Genomic DNA, 23,147 nt, shown 5'->3' with positions numbered 1-23,147 from the left:
ATCAATTAGCAGGAAATCTCCTTGATTCAAAACAATGTGGGATTGGGAGTACGACTATTGAACTCAGCACTGTAAGGAACTGATATTATTGGAAAGGAAGACTGCTCAGGAAAGAAAAGCCTGGAATAGCAGCAGCAGCACAAAACAAACAAAACAAAAACCAACAACAAACCACCACCACCACCACTTGAAAGTAATTTAAGAGTAACCTGGACTGTCCTGTTTCAGATCCACATACACCTACAAGGTTGCTAAGAGGAAAAGTGGGGTATCTGTGCTACCCTGAAATACTTTTGAGGAAAGAAAATAAAATTTATACCCTGAGTTCTAAAGCAATAATTCCTGAGGTGGTTTACAAATCTCCAATCACAGCAATCCAATAAAAGCAATAAAATATAATAAAACAGTGAGCAACAGATTCTTACATTAAATACTTACAGTAACCCCAGTAACACCCCCCTTCCAACCACCACCACAATAAGCTACAACATCAATATAAGAGTTTAAAAACTACATGAGCATATAGTGGTAAAACTAAACATTACATGATAAAATATTTAAACTTTGCCTCTATTATGGCACAGAAGTCAGCAATTCAACCTGTTGTTGATAATTAAATTTCAAAAGCAGTCTAAGCCCCTTGATTGTTACTAATTACATTTTACAAAATGATACTAGGCAGAAATTTGAACCATAGTTTGATAATAAATTATGCTGTTCTATAATGGGCAAAATATTGCCAGTTGGACATGAAATTTTTAAAAAGAAAAAATTATTAGGAAAAAAATTCTCAAAAAAATCTTTCAACAATTAATTTCCTTGAACTAGGCATTTGTACTCCAAGAAGTACAAAGAACTCTCATAGATACATGGTATGTTAAAGAATGTGTTGCAACTGATCACAGCAACAGAGTGGAAAATGAAAAAAAAATAACCTGGCATTTTTTGTTTCAAGGATCACCATGTACAGATTACAAGGCACCTGGAACCTCTACATTTCTACTTTGCTTCTATTATTATCTGCCACTTGTAAAAACATCTAGCTATTATGATCTGCCAAGAATGATACTGGAACCTAACTGAAGCAAGAGAACTACTTTTGGTCTGATTGAAACTTGCAAGAACTCCTATTAAAAACAACAAAGAAAAATAGAGATTTTCAGTACCAGATGTCTGGGAAGATCCCATTTGGATTTGAGCTACTTAAATTTGCAATCATGTATTTATACATCTAACAGAGCTTCTGTTTCCCCTAGAATCTGTAAATTAACTAGCTTTGTAGCATCTTCCTTGATCTGCCACCCGTGCCCTGAGGATTAGAGACTCCACCTGAGCTTGTTTTACAAGCAGAAGAGAAAAAATTAATCTCTGCTGGCAGCGATCCCACTGGGATACTGATGAATAATGATATTCCTCTCTTGCTGCCCTCTCAGTCCACTAGAAAAGCCACTCTAACCCAGCAATGTGGAAAACACTGAAACCATTCCAGCTGTGGATTAGCAGGCAGTCAAGCATCCATCTGCTCTGTGCAAATCAAGCATGCATTCTTGCTAACATAGTATTCACTACTGTCATCGTTTAGATATTCACTTAAAATCTTTTAACAAAGAATTAAAGAACAAAAGCTATTTCCCATTACAAGAATACCATGCACAGTACTTTTGAGTCTGGCATAGTCTATGATGGCTATCAGATGAAGATCAGACAAGTCAGGGGCAGAACAGCATTCTGGGCATCACATCAACCATCAGAAACAGAGATGGCAACAAAGGAGCAATTAAGTCAGTGACATCAGAAACATCTCAGATTTTATTTGATTTGTTTAATGTGTGACCCTAAGCACATTTGTTAAGAGTAAATTCTGACAAAGACCAATAGGGCTACATTCCAAATTCAAGGGTGTTTTTTTTGCTGTTTTACCTTGAGAGACAGCATCAAAATTTGAGACTGATCAGAAAATATCCAAGAGCATATTTCAATTTCTGGTCTCTGTTAATATTTGTAATGTGTGAGTAGCCGAATTGTTTTTCAAAACATTGAAACATCTTTTCTCTATCCCAAATTGAAATGAATTTATTATTTATTAAGCATTTGAAATACTCTTAAGGATAAGTACAGCAATTAGAAGAAATAGGTCCCTGCCCTGAACACATACAACCTAATAGCCTGGGTAGAACAGTGATGAAGAAGGTGGAAAAAACAAACAAACCAGGAATCAATTCCTACACAATGCACAAGGGCCAGGTGGTCTGCCTAGCTTCTGGCTCAAGAAATTGGGAGAACAGAACCTGAAATGTTATTATGAGGATACACTCTGCAAGCAGGAAGTTTGACTTATACATCCAGTACTAATTGTCTAATAAATATTTTTCTAATTTACTGAGACAATCTGTTTAATCCCTAAATTAACCCATCTATACAAGTGATTTGAGAAGATTGATTTAGTTAATATCTTTTATATTAAGGAGAACATTTTATACTACGAAATAATCTGAGTTTATAAGAAGTTCCAACAGCAAGATTTGCAAATAGTTAAACGACTTAAAATTATGCAAGTGAAATTTACAGCGCTATTCTAAGCAGAGTTACCCAAAAAAATCTTGGATAGCTGACCTTCCTTCACCTAAGAAATTGGAGAACCACTGCTATCAGAACAGAACACTGATCCAGACAGACCAATGGCCTTACTTGGTCTCGGGCTGAAGCAGCTTCACATAAACAAGATTAGAAAAATCAAGTAAGACCAGTGAGGTGGGCCCAAAAGCAGGAAATGAATTTCAGTGGAAACCAAGAGTGGAATAAGCTAAACCAGAGGACTTCTTGTACAGCACTTTTCAGGTATGTTGCTCACCACTTACCAGCAGCATGTTTGCATGGTGACGTGGAAGCCTTGTCTATAATTAATTTCCATCAATTAGAATGTAAGATTCATGGTTCAACATCAGCAGCTATTTTTACTTTTTTCTGCCATATCTCAAGGATCCCGCTGGGAAAGTCCTGAGTCCTGATCCACACCTTTCATCTTAAAATGGCTTTAATGCTCCCCTCTCCCTCCCAATTATTTTCCAACAAGAACGAAGCATCTCTACATTCCAAAGGAAAGTAAAACATGGATGTGACATGGTATGCATGTTCATACCAGTGATTTTTGGAGTATGCTAATTTAAGCAGTGATGCAATTCCAATCAAAATAAATATGCTTTCCCCATCAATTTCAATGTGGTCCAGATTACAACCAACCAAAATCCAACCAGAATTTGTATCACATAGACTGGCACTCACATGAAGGCCGAGCTAGAAAGAGGAAGAGAAAGACAGCTGAAGTGTGAGTGCCAGTCCATCTTCCATAATAATGATGTGGACCAAAACAATACTTAAAAAAACATACACCCCACTATCCAGATTTCTAAGATTCAAAACTCTTGGCTCTGAAAAACATGGGCTGATATTCCTGGAGATTTTGGATTGTTTCCAAATAAAAGCTGCAATGACTTAAGCTGCAACTGACAACCCACAGAGGCCATTTCTGAATATACAATACCTAGGACTGGATAGTCCAATTCTGGGTAGTGGTAAGAAAATTGGAATTGTAAAAGTATTACAGTTATGTCTTATTTCCATTTTTCTTCTCCAGCACGAGTAGGGTACACCTGGTCATGTTAGATGAGGCATGAAAAACAATCCAATCCCTATTCTAGACTCCCCATATCTAGAAAATATGAAACAGATGGTCCAGATCTTGTGCTGTACTATGAATTTATTTTTAACTTCATGTAAGTATTATTTAACCTGTATTTTTAAATGAACAAGTTTGAAGAGAAGGGGGATTAGACCACAGCAACAGAATGAAAAAGCAAACAATTTTTCAACCGTAAATGGAAAAGGACATATAAGAGTGTTGTTTCTCAAATGTCAGTCCATTGTACTTTTGAACTCTGTTCGCCACCAGCCCTCTACTTTGCATGGTGTAAAAAATATGATATACCACATCCAGTCATCAATGAGTGGTGGGCACTGTCATCTTGATTTACCTACAGATTGTGCTAAACTGGGAAAGCTAAGAGCGCCAGGTGTTTTTAGTTTAAAGTTAGCTTTAAAAAACCAAATAACGAGAGAATCACTTGCGTCTGGAGAGACTATCAGAATTAAGGTATCAGGAATATGTAATGCTTGAAGTTTAAAATAGACAATGCCACAATATACCAGAAACTACTACTATGTAGTTTCACAAAAACTCAAAATACATTTGTTTTGGCAGTTGTTGTACATAAACACAAAAGTTCGAAACACAATTCAGTTAAGTTCTAGATTCTCCCAATGGTATCTAATACACTGAAGTCAACTGAATAGGTTCTATCGGTATTATATGTGAGGTGGCAGTGGTTGGAAGAGTGGCTTGTTCCGATGCAGTCTCACCAGCAACTAATGCATGGCAAGCAGGAAAACTGCAATACTTTAATAGCTGCTTACTAAAGTTAAAGGAGCTTTGCACTGATACAGCTAGGTCTGAAGAGGACAACGGTCTTTCGGATTAAATCTTGCAACTAAGTGTTGCCTACTGTTACTGAAGCTAATCTGGTGATGGTAGTAGACCCCGCACGGAATGCTGGGGAAACTCTCTTCCCAGTACCAATAATAGTTTGATATTTCCAGTAATGCCATTTTTCTTTATTTGTTGGGATGTTGGTTTTGTTGTATTCTTTTATTTTTCTGCAATCCAGAACTTTTGGATACTCCATGTGCAACTGGAGCAGCAAAGCATTTACCTGAATGGCCTCCTGTCAGCTGCGACGAGGTGATCACCCTTATATCTGACCTAAAACAAGGGAAAGCGCCAGGCCCTGATGGCCTGCCACCTGAACTCTTTAGAAGATTCCCGGAGTTCTGGGCCCCTATTTTGGCTACCCTGTTTACCAAAATTAACAACAGTGGCTGTATCCCTAAGCATTGGACTGAAGCTATCATTGTACCTCTACATAAAAAAGGCGATCCATCAAATCCATCTAACTATCGGCCCATAAGCTTGCTTTCAGTGGCTAGTAAGCTTTACACAAGGTACCTTATGATACGTCTCACTGCCTGGTCCTCTTCAGTGCTAGGCCCGGAACAGATAGGATATGCCACAGGTAAATCCACCCTTGACCACTGTCTGGTTTTAAACCATTTGGCGGAGAAATATTGCCACCCCAAGGGTGGGAAACTCCTTGCGGCTTTCCTAGATTTGAAATGCGCATTCGACTCTATCCCCAGGAATCAGCTGTGGGAAAAATTGACTGTGTTGGGAATAGACCAGAGATTACTGTTTCTTATTCGCCAGTTGTATTCCTCAACTACCTGTTGTCAAGTTCGTTGTTGTGATCGTCGGCGGGCAGCCTTCGCTTTAACTTCACCTATAGTTTCTAACAAGGGAGTCAAGCAGGGTTGTAGTCTTGCTGCTCTCCTGTTCAGTCTTTATTTAACCGACCTTGCTCCTCATTTATCTCAGACTGAAAGTCACGCACCCATTTTGGGACAAAGACCCACATGTGCACTTCTCTATGCAGATGACACTGTGTTACTGTCTCGGTCCAAGGTGGGCCTGCAAAGACTACTTCAAGCCTTTGCGACGTACTGCACAAACAGTGCCCTGTCGATTAATTATAACAAATCCAAAGTGCTGATCTTTCGAATTCAAAAAAACTCAGCACGTGGAAAATAAACGGTACATTGATTGAACAGGTCCATTCATACAGATATTTAGGAATCACCTTCCATCATTCCTTAACCTGGACCTCTCATATCCACCAGACTCTCAATACAAGTAAAATCAAAGTGTTGGCAATATCCAGATTTTTTCACACCAGAGGCGGTCAATTTTTTCCTGCCGCAATGGAAGTTTTTCAGTTAAAACTACTGCCACAATTACTTTACGGAGCTCCAATCTGGGGAGCAAAACCGCTGAGAAATTAGAGAGTGTTCAATCTTTGTTTCTTCGTCGTTTATTGGGTCTTCCAAACTCAGTCACGTATCAAGTTCTTTGTTTAGAAACCGGAGCCAAGACAATTTTTTCCCGGGTTTGGCTCTCTTTGTTTAAATACTGGCTTCGCCTTCATTATAGAGCCCTCCCGGGCAGTCTCACATATTTTCTGTTAAGCGACCACTTCCACTCCACCTGGCACACCAAAATTATCAAGCAAATAAACAACATAGGTGTATCTTTTGACCAACTCCTACTGATGGATCGAAAGACAGGCTTTCGGAGTTTTGAAACAACGTACTCTTGACATTGAAGGGCAGCTTCTCACAGCTGGAGCCTGCAGAACTTGTTCTCCCACATTTTATGGCATTTCACCACCATTGCCGGGTTTTATGGCTAAATATATGAGTAATTTAATCAATCCACATCTCCGCAGATATTTTATGCTTGCTCGGCTAAATGTGTTACCGACTGCCCAAACAAGAGGCAGATATCATGGCATCCCACAGGAGAACAGGACTTGTTCCTGTGCAGCGGGCCTACCCGAAACAACTGAACACGTGCTCCTTCATTGCAAAGATTTGGCAGTCTATCGGTTGCTTTTTCTCGAGGCCATCTTGAAGAAATTTTCAGTGAGATCAGACAAGGAAATAGTTTCACACCTGCTTAGTGACCATCATCCCCACACTACTGAATCAGTTGCCAGGTTTTTAACAAAGGCACTTGGATCAAGAGTGAAACCTTTGTGTAAATTTTAGTCAATTGGTTTTAACATAATCTGTATTTTACCACTCTTTATATGCCATTAAAGGTTTTGTATTTGTATTTGTACTTGTATTCTTTTATAAGTCTTAATAAATAAAAATATTTAAAAAGAATACTTCTTATTGTTACTGATGCAGTCACTCACAAAATAATTTTGAGAATTATATTATTTGGCAAGCCTTCAGCCATCTTCTTACATAAAAATGGGGGAGCTGTACAGTATCTACTTAAATATGGTGGCTTATTTAGCACTTGGATCCATCACCGTAGAGGTTTGGATATACAAAGTGTCATGTTCAAATAAATGTGAGATAGGCAAGTTTCTTTATTGGAGCCGAGGAGCCGAGAAATACAAATTCTGGAAATCCTGAAGTTATGAGAAATAGGAAAGTTTGAGAGGAAAGCCATATTTATTTTCTTATCATATATAAGCTTATTTCATTGTTATAAGAATAGAAATTGCTTCAAACATAACTAAGAATTTAACACTGTACTATTTGTTGTATTGATGTGATTTAGCAGTTTGAGAGCATTAGATTTATTCAAGCAATAATTGCAACTATATCCTGAATAGTGTTTAAGACTTGGGCATAAGAATATGTTACAGAATATATAAGAACTATAATTAACTGATCCTGTAGATCATCTTACACAACTAACACATAGTTATTGTAAGGTATTTTGGGAAATAAGAATAGTTAACTTATTTTAAACCACTGCATTAAAAAGCATTTTAGGCCTTTTTTGCACATGGCATTTATACCATTTTCAGGCTGGAAATGTTTCCTCTGTGGAGTTCCACATTGTTTTTACCCTTTTAATTTTGGAAATATATCCAAAATACTTTTTCTCCATTGGAGCTGAAACTCCTTTTAAGCCTATTCCACACATGCCATTTATGCCATCTCCAAGACGTTTTTGTTCCCAACGTTTATAATGAACCTTTTCCACACTCCCTTTCTTAAAACACTGTTTCCTGGCTTCCAGTTTTTTGCTCATGCATGCACTGTAGCAATGCTTCATATCATCACTTCCCCAGTAATGACTGTAACCATTTCTATGTTCTTCCTAAACTATTCCCTGGCAGTGCCAGCATCAAAATCCTCATATTTTAGTTATCCATTTAAAAGGAGCTCAGATTGTCTTCATGTACAGGCAACTGAATAATTATGTAAGAATGGACATCTGAGGTGTGAGATAAACACAAAACCATTTATGAGACCTAAATTGCTTATGCCAAAATGGGTGAAGTTTCCAACTGTTCTGACATACAATCTCTGAACCTGGACTCGTAAGTTTGTGTACTTGGCAGCTGAATTACTGCTAATGTTTACTGACAGTGCTAAAGAAGTGATAAAATTTGGCCTCCTTTGAGGGTGTTCTGCCAATATGAATCCCTCCCAAAACAAGGCAGCATCCTCTCCATCGGACAGCAGGAAAGGCTGGCACACAGGCTGGAGCAGCCATGCTGGCTTCAGACAGGCAGCTGAGGCAAGAGAGCCAGGAAGGCCTCTTGGAGAGAAAAGCAGCCCTCACCAGCTGCCTCCTGCCCAACACTTGGCTGGTGGTTGGAATGCCGTGTCTGTCTGGTCCTTGTGTCCTCCTGCCAGGTTGTACTCCCTTTTCTCTCCCTACCCTCCCTGAAGGAGCCAAAGAGAATAGAGCCCAATCAAGCAAGAGCCAGCTGCCCACCTGCACTCTGCCCTGTTGAGGCACCACTGCTTTTACTGGCTCAGCAAATGGTAGTGGAGGCCTGGTGGATAGCAGAGAGCCAGCAGCACAGTACCAGCACTAGCACCCTCATGGCCCACCTTGCAGCCGCCCATGGCCACCTGCCAGTGGGTCCCCCTCCCCAGCCCTGGTCCCCACAGCTGAGCCCACCTGCAGGCAGAAATGCCCGGCCCACCTGGTAAAGCACCAGCCCTCCCTGTCAGAGTACAGAGGCAGGGTGGGATAAAATGAAGAGGCATGGGAGGCAAGACCGCTGGCAGCACCATATCTAGCCAACAGGCAGCCATAAGGGCAGTGGTAGTGGCCTGAGAAGGTGAGAAGCAGATGTTCCTTCCAGTTCCAGCTCCTCACTCACTGGGCTGGTGGTCAGAGGGGGAGGAGGGCAACCAAATGCAGCCCCTTGTGATCTTCTGAAGTTGTGCCTGGGGCCTGAGCCCCTTTCTCCCCTATAACAGCTATGACATACTCTCAGCCCTGACTAGTATTTGGATTTGACACCACCAAGGAGCACCAGGATTGTGATGAGGAGGAAGACAGTGGCAAATCACCTCTGACTGTCTCTTGTCTTAAAAGCTCTACAAAGTTGCCATAAGTCAGCTGTGACTTGATGGCAACCAATGAGGATGCAGAATGTCATTTAATTGCCAGTGACTAACCTCTGCTCTCACATTCTTCAAATCTGGCATCAGGGCTGAAGAAGAACACACAATTTTTTAAATCCTACTGTAGAAAAATAGCACTGGCATTTATCTAATGATCCATGGGGCCAGCTGAGCAGCTTAAAATTTTGCTGAGAGTCACTGGACACCTAGGACCAGCACATGAGTCAAAGTGGAGGTCTACAGAGAGAGGAAGGCATCAGTGGTTTGTGATTTGATTGATACCACTACATGTACACTGAGGGGAAATGGATGAAAGTTTAGTATAAAAGTTATTGGAAGGAGTTGGCAGATCCCCCTCCCCCTCCCCTCCCCTCCCCCTTTCTTCTTCTTCTTCTTCTTCTTCTTCTTCTTCTTCTTCTTCTTCTTCTTCTTCTTCTTCTTCTTCTTCTTCTTCTTCTTCATCAAGCAGCTTACAAAGATAATTTACCACAGTACAATGTAGTGCAATAACAACAGGGAATCAGCTAAAATCTGTGAGAATGCATGAGTCCTTGTATGACTTCTAATACCTTAACTATAGTGTCATATCTTTACCAGGCCAACATTAGATACCATTAAATTGCTAGCAATTTTTATTTTGCCAAGAAAAATTCATATGATTAAGAAATGTACAGCTGTTTCCTTTGTCATAAATCTCTAGGATAGCATTTCTCAAACTGTGATCTGTGCACATCTAATGGCCCTTAGGGTACTTCAGCACATCTGTGAGTGCTTTGGAGGGGCAGAGTTCTTGCATCCATCAGGCTAATGCAAAAACAGAGCCTTCACAGTTTGTCTAGTAATGTGGACAAGGACTCCCCATATCAGAGAAAAGGAACAGAAGAGACTCCCCCTTCAGTAGGAGCGCAAGAGTCCTCAGATCTGCTGCCACTTGATGTCACCCAGGTGAAAGAATAATAATTTAGATTTATACTTCACCTTTCCACCTTGTAAGGAGACTCAAGATGGCTTACAAACTCCTTTCCCTTCTTGTTCCGGTGGGTTTTCCAGGCTGTGTGGCCGTGGTCTGGTGAATTTTGTTCCTAACGTTTCGCCTGCATCTGTGGCTGGCATCTTCAGAGGTGTATCACAGAGAAAAGTCTGTGATACACCTCTGAAGATGCCAGCCACAAAGAAAAGTGATACACCTCTGAAGATGCCAGCCACAGATGCAGGTGAAAAGTTAGGAACAAAATCCACCAGACCACGGCCACACAGCCCAGAAAACCCACCAGAACCAGTTGAATCTGGCTGTGAAAGCCTTTGACAATATATCCTTTCCTTTCCTCTCCCCACAACAGACACCTTGTGAGGTAGATGGGGCTGAGAGAACTGTGACTAGCCCAAGATCACCCAGAAGAGTTCATGTGCAGGAGTAGGAAAAAATACAGTTCACCAGATAAAGAGTCTGACGCTCAGGTGGAGGAGTGGGGAATCAAATCTAGTTCTCCAAATTGGAGGCCATCGCTCTTAACCACTATACATGCTGGTCAGTTATTAACCGAAAAGGAACTTCCTGCCGTCTCTGCAACAAACTCAGATTGGGATTGATAAGAAATTGGGTCACAGTCTTTTGAGATGTGGCCCTACTGGATCAGATGTCATAAGAACATAAGAACAAGCCTGCTGGATCAGACCAGAGTCCATCTAGTCCAGCACTTTGCTACTCGCAGTGGCCCACCAGGTGCCTTTGGGAGCTCACATGCAGAATATGAAAGCTAAGGCATTTGCAATCTCAGATCAAGGAGGATCAAGATTGGTAGCCATAGATCGACTTCTCCTCCATTGACTGTCCACCAAGACCTGTTGGCTATGTACAGACAATAAAAATATTGCATTTGTGTTTACTTTTTAAAGTATAGCTAACACGGTTCCTATCATATTGTTTTGAGGAAAAGGGACTACAGAGGCTCCCATGGGAATGCACAGCCAGCCATGACAGTTTTGAAAAGTGGCTGTCTAGTGCATGGAGAGCATCAATGAGGGAGAAGACGAAAGACGGGAGGGTTTGTAAAAATGTTAATGACATTGCTGATGTTTGAGGATCAATGCTCAAGGAAATCAGTGGTGAACAAGAAAAAAAATCTTTTGTAGTATTTAAACTCTTCCACAGATATAGAAAAGGCCCTGTGAGCTCCCTCTTGTGGGGAAAAACTATTGATGAATTGGCATAAAAGAAATTATGGAATGACAGAAATTATAGAAAGAAAATAAAAGGCAATGATTCTCAAAATGTTGTGCCCTGGAAGAGGAGCAGAAGAAGCTGGAAGTTCCAGATAGAGAGATAGATATCTGCAGGTACTGCATGCAAGTCAGAATGGCTCTGTTGACCATGGAAGCTTCTGGATATCTTCTGGTGCCTTCTTCTCTTCCTGGCTCATATAGGAAGTAGTTGGAAATGCCCTTTTCTAGTTTTCTTCCAGTGTCCCTTGTTGATCAGCGACATATCTTTATGCATAGATTAGAGGGCTGCAGCTGTGTGCAGAGATTCTGTGTGATCACTTGTCAAATAAGTGGCTGTTGATGGGGTGGGGTCTCAATAGGATTTTAGAAAGGATCCAGAGTTCAAAAATCTAACATTAGTTTAGAATAATAGCAGCAACTGTTCCTTAAAATTAAGCATAACTAAGATAGGTTTACATCTATTTACTATTATTAATCAACCAGTACTTCTCAGATAACTAGCAGATTAATATTCAGATAAAATGAAAGCTGTAGAACTGACCAGAATTTTTTTAAGTTCTGCCTTTTCCTCCAGGAGTTTGGGAAATTAAAGTTGTTTATATTCAATTAGACCATATTTAGCAATTACTCTTTACTTTTCATTTAGTGAGGTCTGTTAGCCACCAGGAGCCAAGTGGAAAGGAAGGGTTATAAATATTTTTTTAAAATAAATATTTATAAGGATTACAGTATATAGTTTTACCTTTCTTTCCACTGAAAACCATACAAATCAGGACTTGCACAGCCTCAGTTTCACTTCTTTTCTGAACCGAAGCCTATAGCTAACAGATGCTGCAAGGAAGGAACTGCCCATCAACTAGCTGCAGCCATTTGGGAAGAGTTTGGGAGAAAATGAAGACTCATATGGTCCGACTCTTTTTGGTAATGGCAGGATGTCTTGATAGATAACTGTATTTCTATGAGTGAGCTGTCCTCCTCAGTATTCAGATCTACTGGCATTGGGCTGTTTGTATGCTGCTAACAGGATAATTATTTACAAGAAATTTCAGTTTTAGACCAATGACCACACCTCCAAACCAAGACAAACAAACAAACAAAACGTAATTGCATACCTAAAAAAACCCTTTCATACGCAAAACAAATAAAAACCTTTACAAGAGCACTGCATGACTATCCCATGTTTTGCAAAGTTGACATGCCTCTTCTTTGCTTTGGCCTACAGTTTTCAGTGCCGGCATCATTAAGAGATTCTTCAAATTACTTTTAAAACATCTACCTCCCCAAGGATTTTCGCTTGCATCTAATTAGACTACTTACCCCACACCAAGTAATTCCCTGTTGACAAAACTGTTAAACGCTTCAATAAGTAAGTGAGAAGGGCATCAATAGAGCAAGACAGATGCAATGCCACTGGTTAACAATAGAGGTGTAAAATGAGTCGCTTAATTATAAAGCTCATTAATGCATGGTGTTTAAAGGGGGGAAAAACCTTGGAATGATGATTCTGTAAAAAGGCCTAGTTCTTTCAACAGGCCACTGGATTGCAGAAAACTTTCAAATTCACACCTTTAATAAGGAAAACTGGGACAACATTTTAACTAATAATTACAAAAACCAATATCTGCATAACAGAACTTTAGGTTGAAAGCTAGATCATTAGCACGAGAAATCTTCACACAACCCTGTTACATTTATAAAAGCCAGACACACTGTTTTAAATTTTGTGTAATGCACTTGGGCATGGTAAATACACAATTCACAAGGCAAGGAGAGAAGATGGTCCGTATGAAGCATCACATAACATACAACTAACCTGACATGTATTTTGCCCAAGATCTACATGCCAAAATATGCCACTTTTAAAATATAAACCATTGTGTTTGCCTTTAAAATGTATCAGGAAGCAGTTTTGAAACATTCAGTGGGTGAATCTTTGACATCAGTCAGTTTTTTAAAACTTAAGAACAGCCAACATAATAAGTACCTACCATGTTTCCCCGAAAATAAGACTTACACTGAAAATAAGCTCTATCATGATTTTTCAGGATTTTTGGAGGGGGCTTAAAATATAAGCCCTATTTCAAAAATAAGCCCTACTGGTAGTTACAGTCCATGATGGTGTGATCCAGCAGGGTGCTCCCTACCAATGAGGATGCAGCTTGCATTACATGTGACAGGGAAGCAACAGGGCTGCTGAAAGTCCGACTTAATGAATTGTGAAGGTACCATATTTTCCCTAAAATAAGCGCTACCCCGAAAAGAAGCCCTAATGCATCTTTTGGTGCAAAAATTAATATAAGAAACACGGTACATTACATAATGCTTTATTTATCATGCCCTGGCAAAGCCAAACTATGCTTGCTAAAATGTTGCTGATAGTTATGTAGATTTACTGGGGCAATTACAATATATATATTAAAAGTATTAGTATTTCATAGCTTTCTCTAATACATTTAGGCTGTACATTATTTTTCTACTATGGTCACGGATTAAGCAATACATTTGATCAACTGATTTCATTTAAACAGGATTTATAACTTGTGTCCAGCCTACAGAACCCAGAAATAGAGAGGCCTGTTGGTTGCGTTCAATTTTCCATAAACGAAAACAGAAAAATGTGATGCATGTTAATGTGATGATAAAAATGGGGAGGTTCTTGCTAGATGTAAAAATGTTTCTAAAAACACAGATTTTTAAAAAAGATTAAGAACATTAGCAAAAATAATGGTATTTTTCATTTAAAAATACCACTGATTTTCCCTTTCTTTTGATGTTCTCTTACCAATCTTTTATCAGGAAGCCCCCTGAGAGATCCTTCATCTACATCAGGGAACCCCAACTTGTGGGTGCCATGTTGTCTTCTGACACCTTTCCTGGGGCTGGCCAAGTTGTTTTACAAAGTGGGAGGGACTTCTGATGGGCTGTGCAGATTTTTAAAGAGTTGCTTCAGCAGTAGCTGCCACCATACCACCATTACAAGAAGCATCCTGGTAAACAGCTTCTTCTGGAAATGTTGAAGAGTGACTATCAGAGCCAGGTATGACCTCAGTCCCTAATATTCTGGGGTTGATGCTACTTCCTTTGTGGTTGCATCCACTACCCTGCGTTAGATTTTCAAAGGTCCCCACAGGCTTAAACAAGTTATGAACCCCCTGATTTACATTATTTAAAGATTAGCCATTAGTTCTGAACAAAACAACACTTTTCAATTAAAACAAATTTTAAAAATCGTATTATATTCTCTATACAAGCAAGTGGTCAGTGTAGGCTTGCATACACATTGTTTCCTCTAAGAACAATATCATTTTATTGTTCATAGTAAAAAGGTGAATAAATAATTTTAAAAATTAAATGATCTACCTAGTTTTGAATCATAACAATAAATGTACTGTCAAAAATTCAAAATTTGAATATTAAAGCTTCATTTTCATGTTGAAAATAATAAAAAGCACTAAAGCAGCTGTGCAGGGTTTTTTTTAAATTGAACACTAAGTATAGGAACCTCAATCTGGAGAAGATAGTTATGTTTAACTTTTGTCAAAAATCAAGGAAATTTAATTAAATGGCAACTAGATCAAGCAATTTGAATGCAAGATTGTATGTATGTATTATGTATTTAAAATAAAGATAAACCCTCCTTTCTTTTGACAAAATTTGGATTCAAGGTGTGTAACAGAGACAAAATACTATAAATAACACTTACAACAGTACAATAATCAATGCGTAAAAAATACCAAAAGCCACAACAGACTGTTTTGTGGCCAAGAATGTTACATGAAATATAATCCATATAAAAAGATTGTTAACTTACAGGCCAAGTTAAAAAGATAAAGGTAGCCCCTTGGCCAAGCATTGGCCATGATGCTTACTAGGCAGATTATGTTTATAGGATAGCTTGCCACTGCGTGTTCCCCAGTTCTCTACATCTTAACCCCAAGCAAGCTGGGTATTCATTATTGCAAACCTCGAGAAGATGGAGGAGAAAAATAAGAAAAGTTTGGATTTATATCCCACCTTTCTCTCCTGTAAGGAGACTCAAAGTGGCTTACAAGCTCCTTTCATTTCCTCTCCCCACAACAGGCACCTTGTGAGGTAGGTGGGGCTGAGAGAGTTGCGAAGAACTGTGACTAGCCCAAGGTCATCCAGCAGGAATGTAGAAGTGCAGAAGCACACCTGACTCACCAGATAAGCCACTGCCACTCAGGTGGAGGAGTAGGGAATCAAACCCAGTTCTTCAGATTAGAATCCACCTGCTCTTAACCACTAAACCACTAAAGTACTGGAAACCATAAAGTAACATCTTTGGATGAATAATTAATGTGGTGGTGGTCGAAAGTGGCTGACTTACAGCGGCCCCATATAGTTTGCAACGCAAGAGATGTTCAGAGGTGGCTTGCCCTTGCCTGTCTGAGTGGTGCAACCCTGAAATTCCTTGGTGGTCTCTCATACAAACACTAGCTAAGGCTGACCCTGCTTAGCTTCTGAGATCTGACAAAATTGGACCAGCACGGGCAGGTCAGGGCAATGATTAATGTAATAAATAAAAATGCAACTTACTGTAAGAATTGAGAGAAGTTCTTCTATACTGCACTCAGGTTTCAAACGGTCCTTGAACATTCTTACTGTTGGATGCTTCAAATAGTAGTATGAAGCAATGCGGCCTAGAGTGAGTGGTTCAATGCTGTGGTCATCCTATTAAAAATGGATGTAATGAAACATGGTTAATACTCTCCTGCAGTTAACCGATTTTATACTGCACTTAAATATGGGCGTTTATCTGCACACATAGAAGTGATAAACTTAATTCTCTATGAGACCGGCTGTAATGCCAAAGTAACTGAAAAATACAAATAGGTGTAAAATAAGGTCTCATAGTACCCTCCACAGATTTAATCGTACAAGAAACTTCAGTACAAAGGGTAATCCCTCCTAAGTATTATCTAGTTCTTCTTTTCTGACTTTTAATGAAGTGTAAAATAACCATACCTCTCCAATTTTAATGCAGTAGGAGTATTCCAGGTCGATGAGTGACTTCTCAACAAGGTTTGAAAGGAACTTGTTCACATTGTCATGGCTTATATCATCTAAGTTATAGTAACTGCATAAATAAAAATTCAAAAGGAGAACTTTTAAAATACCGCAGAAACAACAAAGTACAGACTGTGACTACCATAAGAATTAAATATTTTTTAGTTGGAAACAATGGCCACCCAAAATTCCCTGCTGAAATGTACAAATTCTTAAGTGGCCATATGAATTATTGAGAACCCCCGCCCCCCCATTAAAACTTATACCACTGCAAGATTTCATAGTTCGTCCTCTTCTGGATATTTTATGGCTCCTTCTCTACATGGATTTTAAAAGGAGAAAAATAAAAGCAGTTGAATATGCCCAAAATTAGGTGTGCTTTCTGTATTACCGGTAGTTATTTTCTAGCCTTAGAGTATATGTGCTGTTTTATTCTTGAACAGATATAGTAACCATGAAAGAAGTTGTAAAGCATCGCATGAAAAGCAAGTTTAAGAACTAATAAGCCTGAAAACACATACCCTACGTACCTGAAAGACAATATGACCTTCCCACTTGTGATGTCAAGAAAAAGAAAGGCCATCTTGAATTTGTATCCAAGTTACAGTTACATACAGTGATGAAAAACTGGCTATAACCTTTAGTGTGGGAATTATCCTACACTTAGGGACCAAATACAGTACTCTTACTGAATACTTTACTAAGCAAGATGGAAAATTTGAATCAGTTTGTGGACGAAACACTGCCCCAAAGGTTATGATATGCATCTTATCTAGTAATATATTATTAGCATAAATGTACTGCATAACTAGCTATGTTAACATAAAACTCTCATTAAAAACAATTACAATAAAAGGTTTGTTATTCAGTGCCCATGCTGGTTAATCAAATGCACCATGCCCATGCTTGTTAATCAAATGCACCTACGTAGAATCCCAGGAGTACTCCAGTAGAGCAGCCTCCTGACGACTTAAGTGGGGTACTTAGGTGCCCAAAAGGATATTGGGCAGGGCAGGGGAAAAGCTTGTCTTCTGGATAATGCCAGTTGACTGAACATTCTGGATAATCAAGTGCTGAACAACACACATTTACTGTAATACTAGGCAAGCCTCTATTGATACCAGCACTGAAGTTGCTTTTCACTTTTTTAAAAAACTGCTCTGCTATTTGAGCATTTGTTTTACATATGTATTTTGACAGTTGTGATTTGTGGTCTCATTTATTTTCATTTAAAAACCCACAGTTTGTGCAGTTTTACCATATACCTTGCAGCAAATTTAAAGCAATGAGTCAACCAAGCTGGAATGATAAAAATCAAAATAGGGGCAGAGAATGATTTAGGGATTGTAAAATACTGAACATTTTGCTAAACAGAACAAAAAGGAATGCACATAGAATTGTGGAAACATAGTGTAAATTAGAAAATAAACATAATCCAGTGATGAGACAGAGGCCAAAGAGATATCATAGGACATGAGACTAGAAAAATTGCAAGGAATTTTTATTTCTTTGATATGGAAGGACACTGGACGTGTCTGTAATTCATGGCAGATCACAGAACATTTTTTCCTTGAGCAAGAAAAATAAGGCTGTTATTTCATGCATTATGTATATGTGTTTTTCTATGCCATGTAACAAGGCCACATTATATCACTGAAAGGCCAGCTAACTTTAAGCAGTGTTAACTTTACGCAGTGTTAACTTTAAGCAGTGTTATCATTGAAATGATATACAAAAGTATAATTAAGACTCACTGAAATAAGTGGTCTGTATTTTTCTTGTAGTAATCCTTTCATTTCAATATTATATATATGTGTGTGTGTGTGTGTGTGTTAACATGCTTTATCTCTTTCAAAACAAGTCAGTTGGAAATTATAACCAAGTACCAATAGAGGCACACCCATTCATTTGACCATGCTCAAATGAATGGGTGTGCCTCTATTGGTACTTGGTTATAATTTTCATACCCCCCCCCCCAAAAAAACACACATCAATAATAACAATCCAGAATCCCATCCATATCTCAAATTTCTTTCAAAACTTCCATTATTTAAGGAAGGGGGTAAGGAACATTGTTTGTTATTTAAGAGTTCAAAGTTTACTTGGCCACACTAAAAAGGTCACATGGTTCTTGGGATCCAGGGATACTTACTTGGATCCAGCACAAAATTACCACTTGTGCTAGAACGCTTACACAAGCAGAAACACAAGGGGGAAAAAAATCAAAGTGACCAATTGTTCTAAGTCAAACTTATTGCATTTCTGCTTGCAAAATATCTTCTGCAACCAATTTCTGGATCCTATTATATATAAGATGAAAGCCCTAGGTGTTGCACAAGAGTAGCTGACTTAAATCCCTTTATGTTTCTGCTTGCAGATTACTGGATCCAAGCCATTATTCATTTTTATTTATAATTTACTCAGACTATATAAACAGAATAGAGCACCTACTTTTGAAACACCATATTTTAATTTTAGTCACACTAATTTCTCTTAAATTACAACTTTCATAGAAAAATGTCCATTTTAAGATTTCTAATCTTAACTGGGGATTAAGTAGTGGCTCTCTAAAAATAGTATTCTATCAAAAATAAAGATATATGGAAAATATCAATTTCTAATCAGTATAATTTAGGAAACAATTTAGGGAATGCTTTCCTTTTGTTATAATATTTTTACAATTACAAAATTGCTGATTTAATAGAGAAGGCAATTATACTGTGAGCAAGAAGGCCTTTAGAAGAAGCTTTTTGTAGAGTTTAATCACAGTCCATCAACAACCATTTAAAACTTGGTCTCAATATAGTTACTGTACTAGGACAGGATTTCTTTTGGCCCAGTCACAGTTACACAAAATATTACTGAGTAAAAATAGCCTTTCTCGGTGGAAGCTTTAAAAAAAGAATGGATTCCAAAACAGTCATACTGTTTCTGGTAAACTTAGCAGACTAACATCACAGTAGGATTTATATTTTATGTATACCATTTGTGCTTATCATTATTCACATACATATATATTGTATAGAATTATGTATACATATTCCACATACACACTAGCATAAATAGGATTTCAAAATCCTAAAAATGTGATCTCAAGCACGATACTTTTACTTCATTACAGAGAATAGGTCCCTGGCTAAAAAAGATCATGTTATTTTTAAGTTTAAGGGATGGTATGTGCAAAGTGCACAAAGCTGCACTATATATCAGATACCACCTTCTGGGTAACTATATTATCTAACTATTTAATTGCAGATAAAGAATAAAAAACAGTGCAGTTTCATGGTCACTGCATTGAATCATCTAGCCATTATTTTCCCTCTGCTGCAGACAACCCACCTTTTTGTCAGTACACCATTTCATTTATTTCTCAGTGAAACCCAGTTTCACAATAATTGACTTGTCAGAAGCTCTAATTTATGAGGCTGGGCTCTGTAAGCCTTCTCCTATATTGGGCTCAACCTGCACACAAGCAAGGTTGAATATTTACAATGCTGTTAACAGGTGCTGAGTTGTTTAATGATTCTAATAGCCAGAAGCGTACTGAGAAAGCCAGCGGGATCACAATTACAGGCTGTTTGAACACAACAATTACTTGTCCCTTGAGAGGTGTGAAAGTCAAAGGCAGTTGTATACTAACAGCATCTAGCACATGGGGTAGATAGGCTAACTTCCATTAGTAGCCCACTGGGAAAAATGCAATAACAAACCCCTAGGCACCATAAAAATTTACAAAGTACATAAAATCTGAACAAACTTTTAAAACCAGCTTTTAAAGAACACATAGCAGCCTTACTTCCCACAAAACCAACAGAACATATCAACAACACAACAAGAAACATGAACTTATTTTTCTAATCTAAGGAAGTGTGGAATTTCACCAGCTGATAAAGAAAGGGACTTGCAAAGACATAAAATGCAGATGAAGTTACACAGACCATTTTGGGTTTAATGTGGATGGTGGTAGCAATTGCTTCCTGTATATTTATGTAAACCAGACTCAAGATCTCCCTAGGAAATTTTTCATCAGCCTTGAAACGGTGCTGCTATAACTGTCAGGTCTGTGGAGTCATTTGTCACAAACACCATGTTTTTTATGTTCAGATTATACGGTGGTAGTAATGACACAGATAATGAAACTGGGTTCCAGGGACGGGTGAAAAATGCTACAGGGAAAAAGGTTGCTTGCATTCTAGAGGATTTCTCTGGAAAACCACAAGAGCTTAACTTGTAAGTATTTTTTTCTTTAAGATTTACCATTTGGAAGAGAAGTTCAATTTACAACATAAGGCAGACATAAACAGTTATCCTAAAAAGATAATTCATTTTGTCATTTTGTGACACTGTAACTGAGGTGATTTTTCTTTAAGCTAATTTATCTGACCATGAATGAGGCTTAGGTAAAATCTGTTATTCTGAGCATACCCCTGATAGATAAAATATTGGAGAGATGATCCAATCAATGAGGTCTCTGGTCCTATTCCAACAGTAATGGATCAACATACCTTAATGGAAAGGAAATCAGACATTCCCATGAGAGCCAGAACAGTTGCAAGAGAAAGGAGGTTTCTCTCACTGACCATTATTATCATTTTTGACTGGTAAGCAAAGTGAACTAAATTATTAAAATGACTTGCAATCAACACTAAAAAGTGATGTACTTGGCACTGAAATATTAAGCTAGTTGATATGCTAGTATTTTTTCTTTAACCTCTTCAACCTTTAACTGTACTTTATGCACGGAATGCTTACCTCAGGGAACTTCTTTGCAAAGTGCTTGTAGTGGGATCTCCTTGTATTTCTGTTTACACACAAGGAGGCATTCACTACTACCACAGACCTTTTCTGCAGAGAACTCTCCTGGCACTGGTTCCCTTGACTAATCCTTAAAGTCACAGATCTCATTACACCCGGTAGTCAACTTAGATCTTTAAACTTATATAGACATTACTGTTTAAAAATTTACCCCCTGGCTGCCAAAATGAAAGAGGCAAAGCAATTCCCTAGACCACAGGCTGCTAAAGAATGGGACCGTCCTAGAGCTGATATTCTCTCCCCCTCCCCTCCCCCCCACACTTCCCACTGCTGCCGCTGGAAGACAGGGAGACTTGTTATTTCCAAGCACTCTTTGTTATTATATTGGCACCTCAACATATCAATACGAGAATAAGAAGTCAGTGTGTATTGGCTAAACCCATGTGAGTGAGCTTTTCTGTGACTTGAAGCAGCTGACAACAAGAAAAGGGGGGTTAGATGGAGGGTACAGATGGCAGTGTGAGGAAGTAGGGAGACTAGCCATGGGTGGAGGGAAGATGTCTGGGGCAAAGCTGTGCTGATTGGCAAATCTGCCCTGCTCTGGCAGTGAAGAAAACTAAAATCGTGCTAGAAGTGGTCTCGCATGCCATGGAAGGGATGGAAAGTGAAAGCAGGGCTTGAAGAAATATGTTCATACAAGAAGTCCTGCCACAATGGACATTTCCCCCCATCGCACAGTGGACACCTTGTGCATAATCGGCCAACAGTACACAGTTGGTTTATTTATTTGTTTTATAAACAGCCCTCCCCCTAGTGGCTCAGGGCGGTGAACAACAATTATTTTCAATAGGAATTAGCTGCATTTCACTTTTAGTGGATAGCTCCCCCAAACACCTTGTCAGAGTTCACTACAGTTATAAAAAATTATGGTTGTCATAGACCTCTGGAGGCCTAAGCTGAGATCAAAAGGGCATACAAGCAGACTGGGTGAAACCTATATTGCTAGAGAAAAAAGAACAGAACAAACGCAAATGATGGATTAGCCATGTTGTTAGGTGTAGGGAGGGGACATTGTGATGGAGAAGTGATCCGACCCTAATAAGATCTTCTTTTATTGAAAGGGCTATGAAAGTTCCTTGGGATAGTTGCAGTAGAGTGGAACACCAAAATCTTTTTTGCTAACAAGAGGCAATAAGAACCCCTGCTGACTGATCTGAGGCCATATGGTCTTGTCGAGTAGAGGAAAGGGTGAGAAAGGACAGAAAAGGCTTTCCATGGATAAAAAATGCCTTCCTAGTGAGATGGAAGGCATCTCCCAATGACTCCTTGTTCATCCCCACTTTGGAACAGAATAGGGTGGATTTTGTGTTGACACTGCTGGCAAATAAGTCAGCATAAGAGAATCTCCACTGCCTGAAAATGGGAGTAAATACGATTGGTTGAGAGACCAGTCATGATTTGATGCAATTTGGGATTGCTGAATAACATCCCCACTGTTATTTAACATATTTCTCTATGATTTAGAAGAAGAAGAAGAAGAGTTGGATTTATATCCCCCCTTTCTCTTCTGCAAGGAGACTCAAAGGAGCTTACAAACTCCTTGCCCTTCCCCCTCACAACAAACATCCTGTGAGGTAGGTGGGGCTGAGAGAGCTCAGAAGAATTGTGACTAGCCCAAGGTCACCCAGCTGGCGTGTGTGGGAGTGCACAGGCTAATCTGAATTCCCCAGATAAGCCTCCACAGCTCAGGCGGCAGAGCTGGGAATCAAACCCGGTTCCTCCAGATTAGAGCTCCAGATTAGCTTCGGCGCTGATGGAGGTTAACAGCCATAGACCTAGACTATTAATTAATTAATTAATTAATTAATTAATTAATTAATTAAACAAACAAACAAACAAACAAACAAACAAACAAACAAACAAACAAACAAACAAACTTGTAGGTTGCCCTCCCCCAAAGGGCTCCTGTATGTGGATGATGCTATGCTGTGTTGTTATCCCATTCTCAAACTGGCATAACCCAACTGAGGAGCCAATTTGTTTCATATTGTGAGCTTAATAAAGGTGAATTACAGCAAATCCAAAGT

The 23,147-nt window shown here is 39.0% G+C and overlaps 1 protein-coding gene across 2 annotated transcripts in view; it reads right to left on the bottom strand.

Moving 5' to 3' along the window:
* ASCC3 (activating signal cointegrator 1 complex subunit 3) overlaps window positions 1–23,147 on the bottom strand; it is a 280,545-nt gene that overhangs the window by 37,984 nt on the left and 219,414 nt on the right. For both annotated transcript variants that reach the window (XM_048493913.1, XM_048493903.1), the window contains exons 35-36: window positions 16,264–16,375; window positions 15,835–15,969 (exon numbers count right to left, since the gene is read on the bottom strand). In XM_048493913.1, the coding sequence (XP_048349870.1) occupies window positions 15,835–15,969; window positions 16,264–16,375 (247 nt within the window). The remainder of the gene's footprint in view (window positions 1–15,834; window positions 15,970–16,263; window positions 16,376–23,147) is intronic.

The sequence above is a fragment of the Sphaerodactylus townsendi genome, linkage group LG01, assembly GCF_021028975.2.
Source record: "Sphaerodactylus townsendi isolate TG3544 linkage group LG01, MPM_Stown_v2.3, whole genome shotgun sequence".
NCBI lineage: Eukaryota > Metazoa > Chordata > Lepidosauria > Squamata > Sphaerodactylidae > Sphaerodactylus > Sphaerodactylus townsendi.
This window is presented reverse-complemented; position numbering and strand designations above follow the sequence as displayed.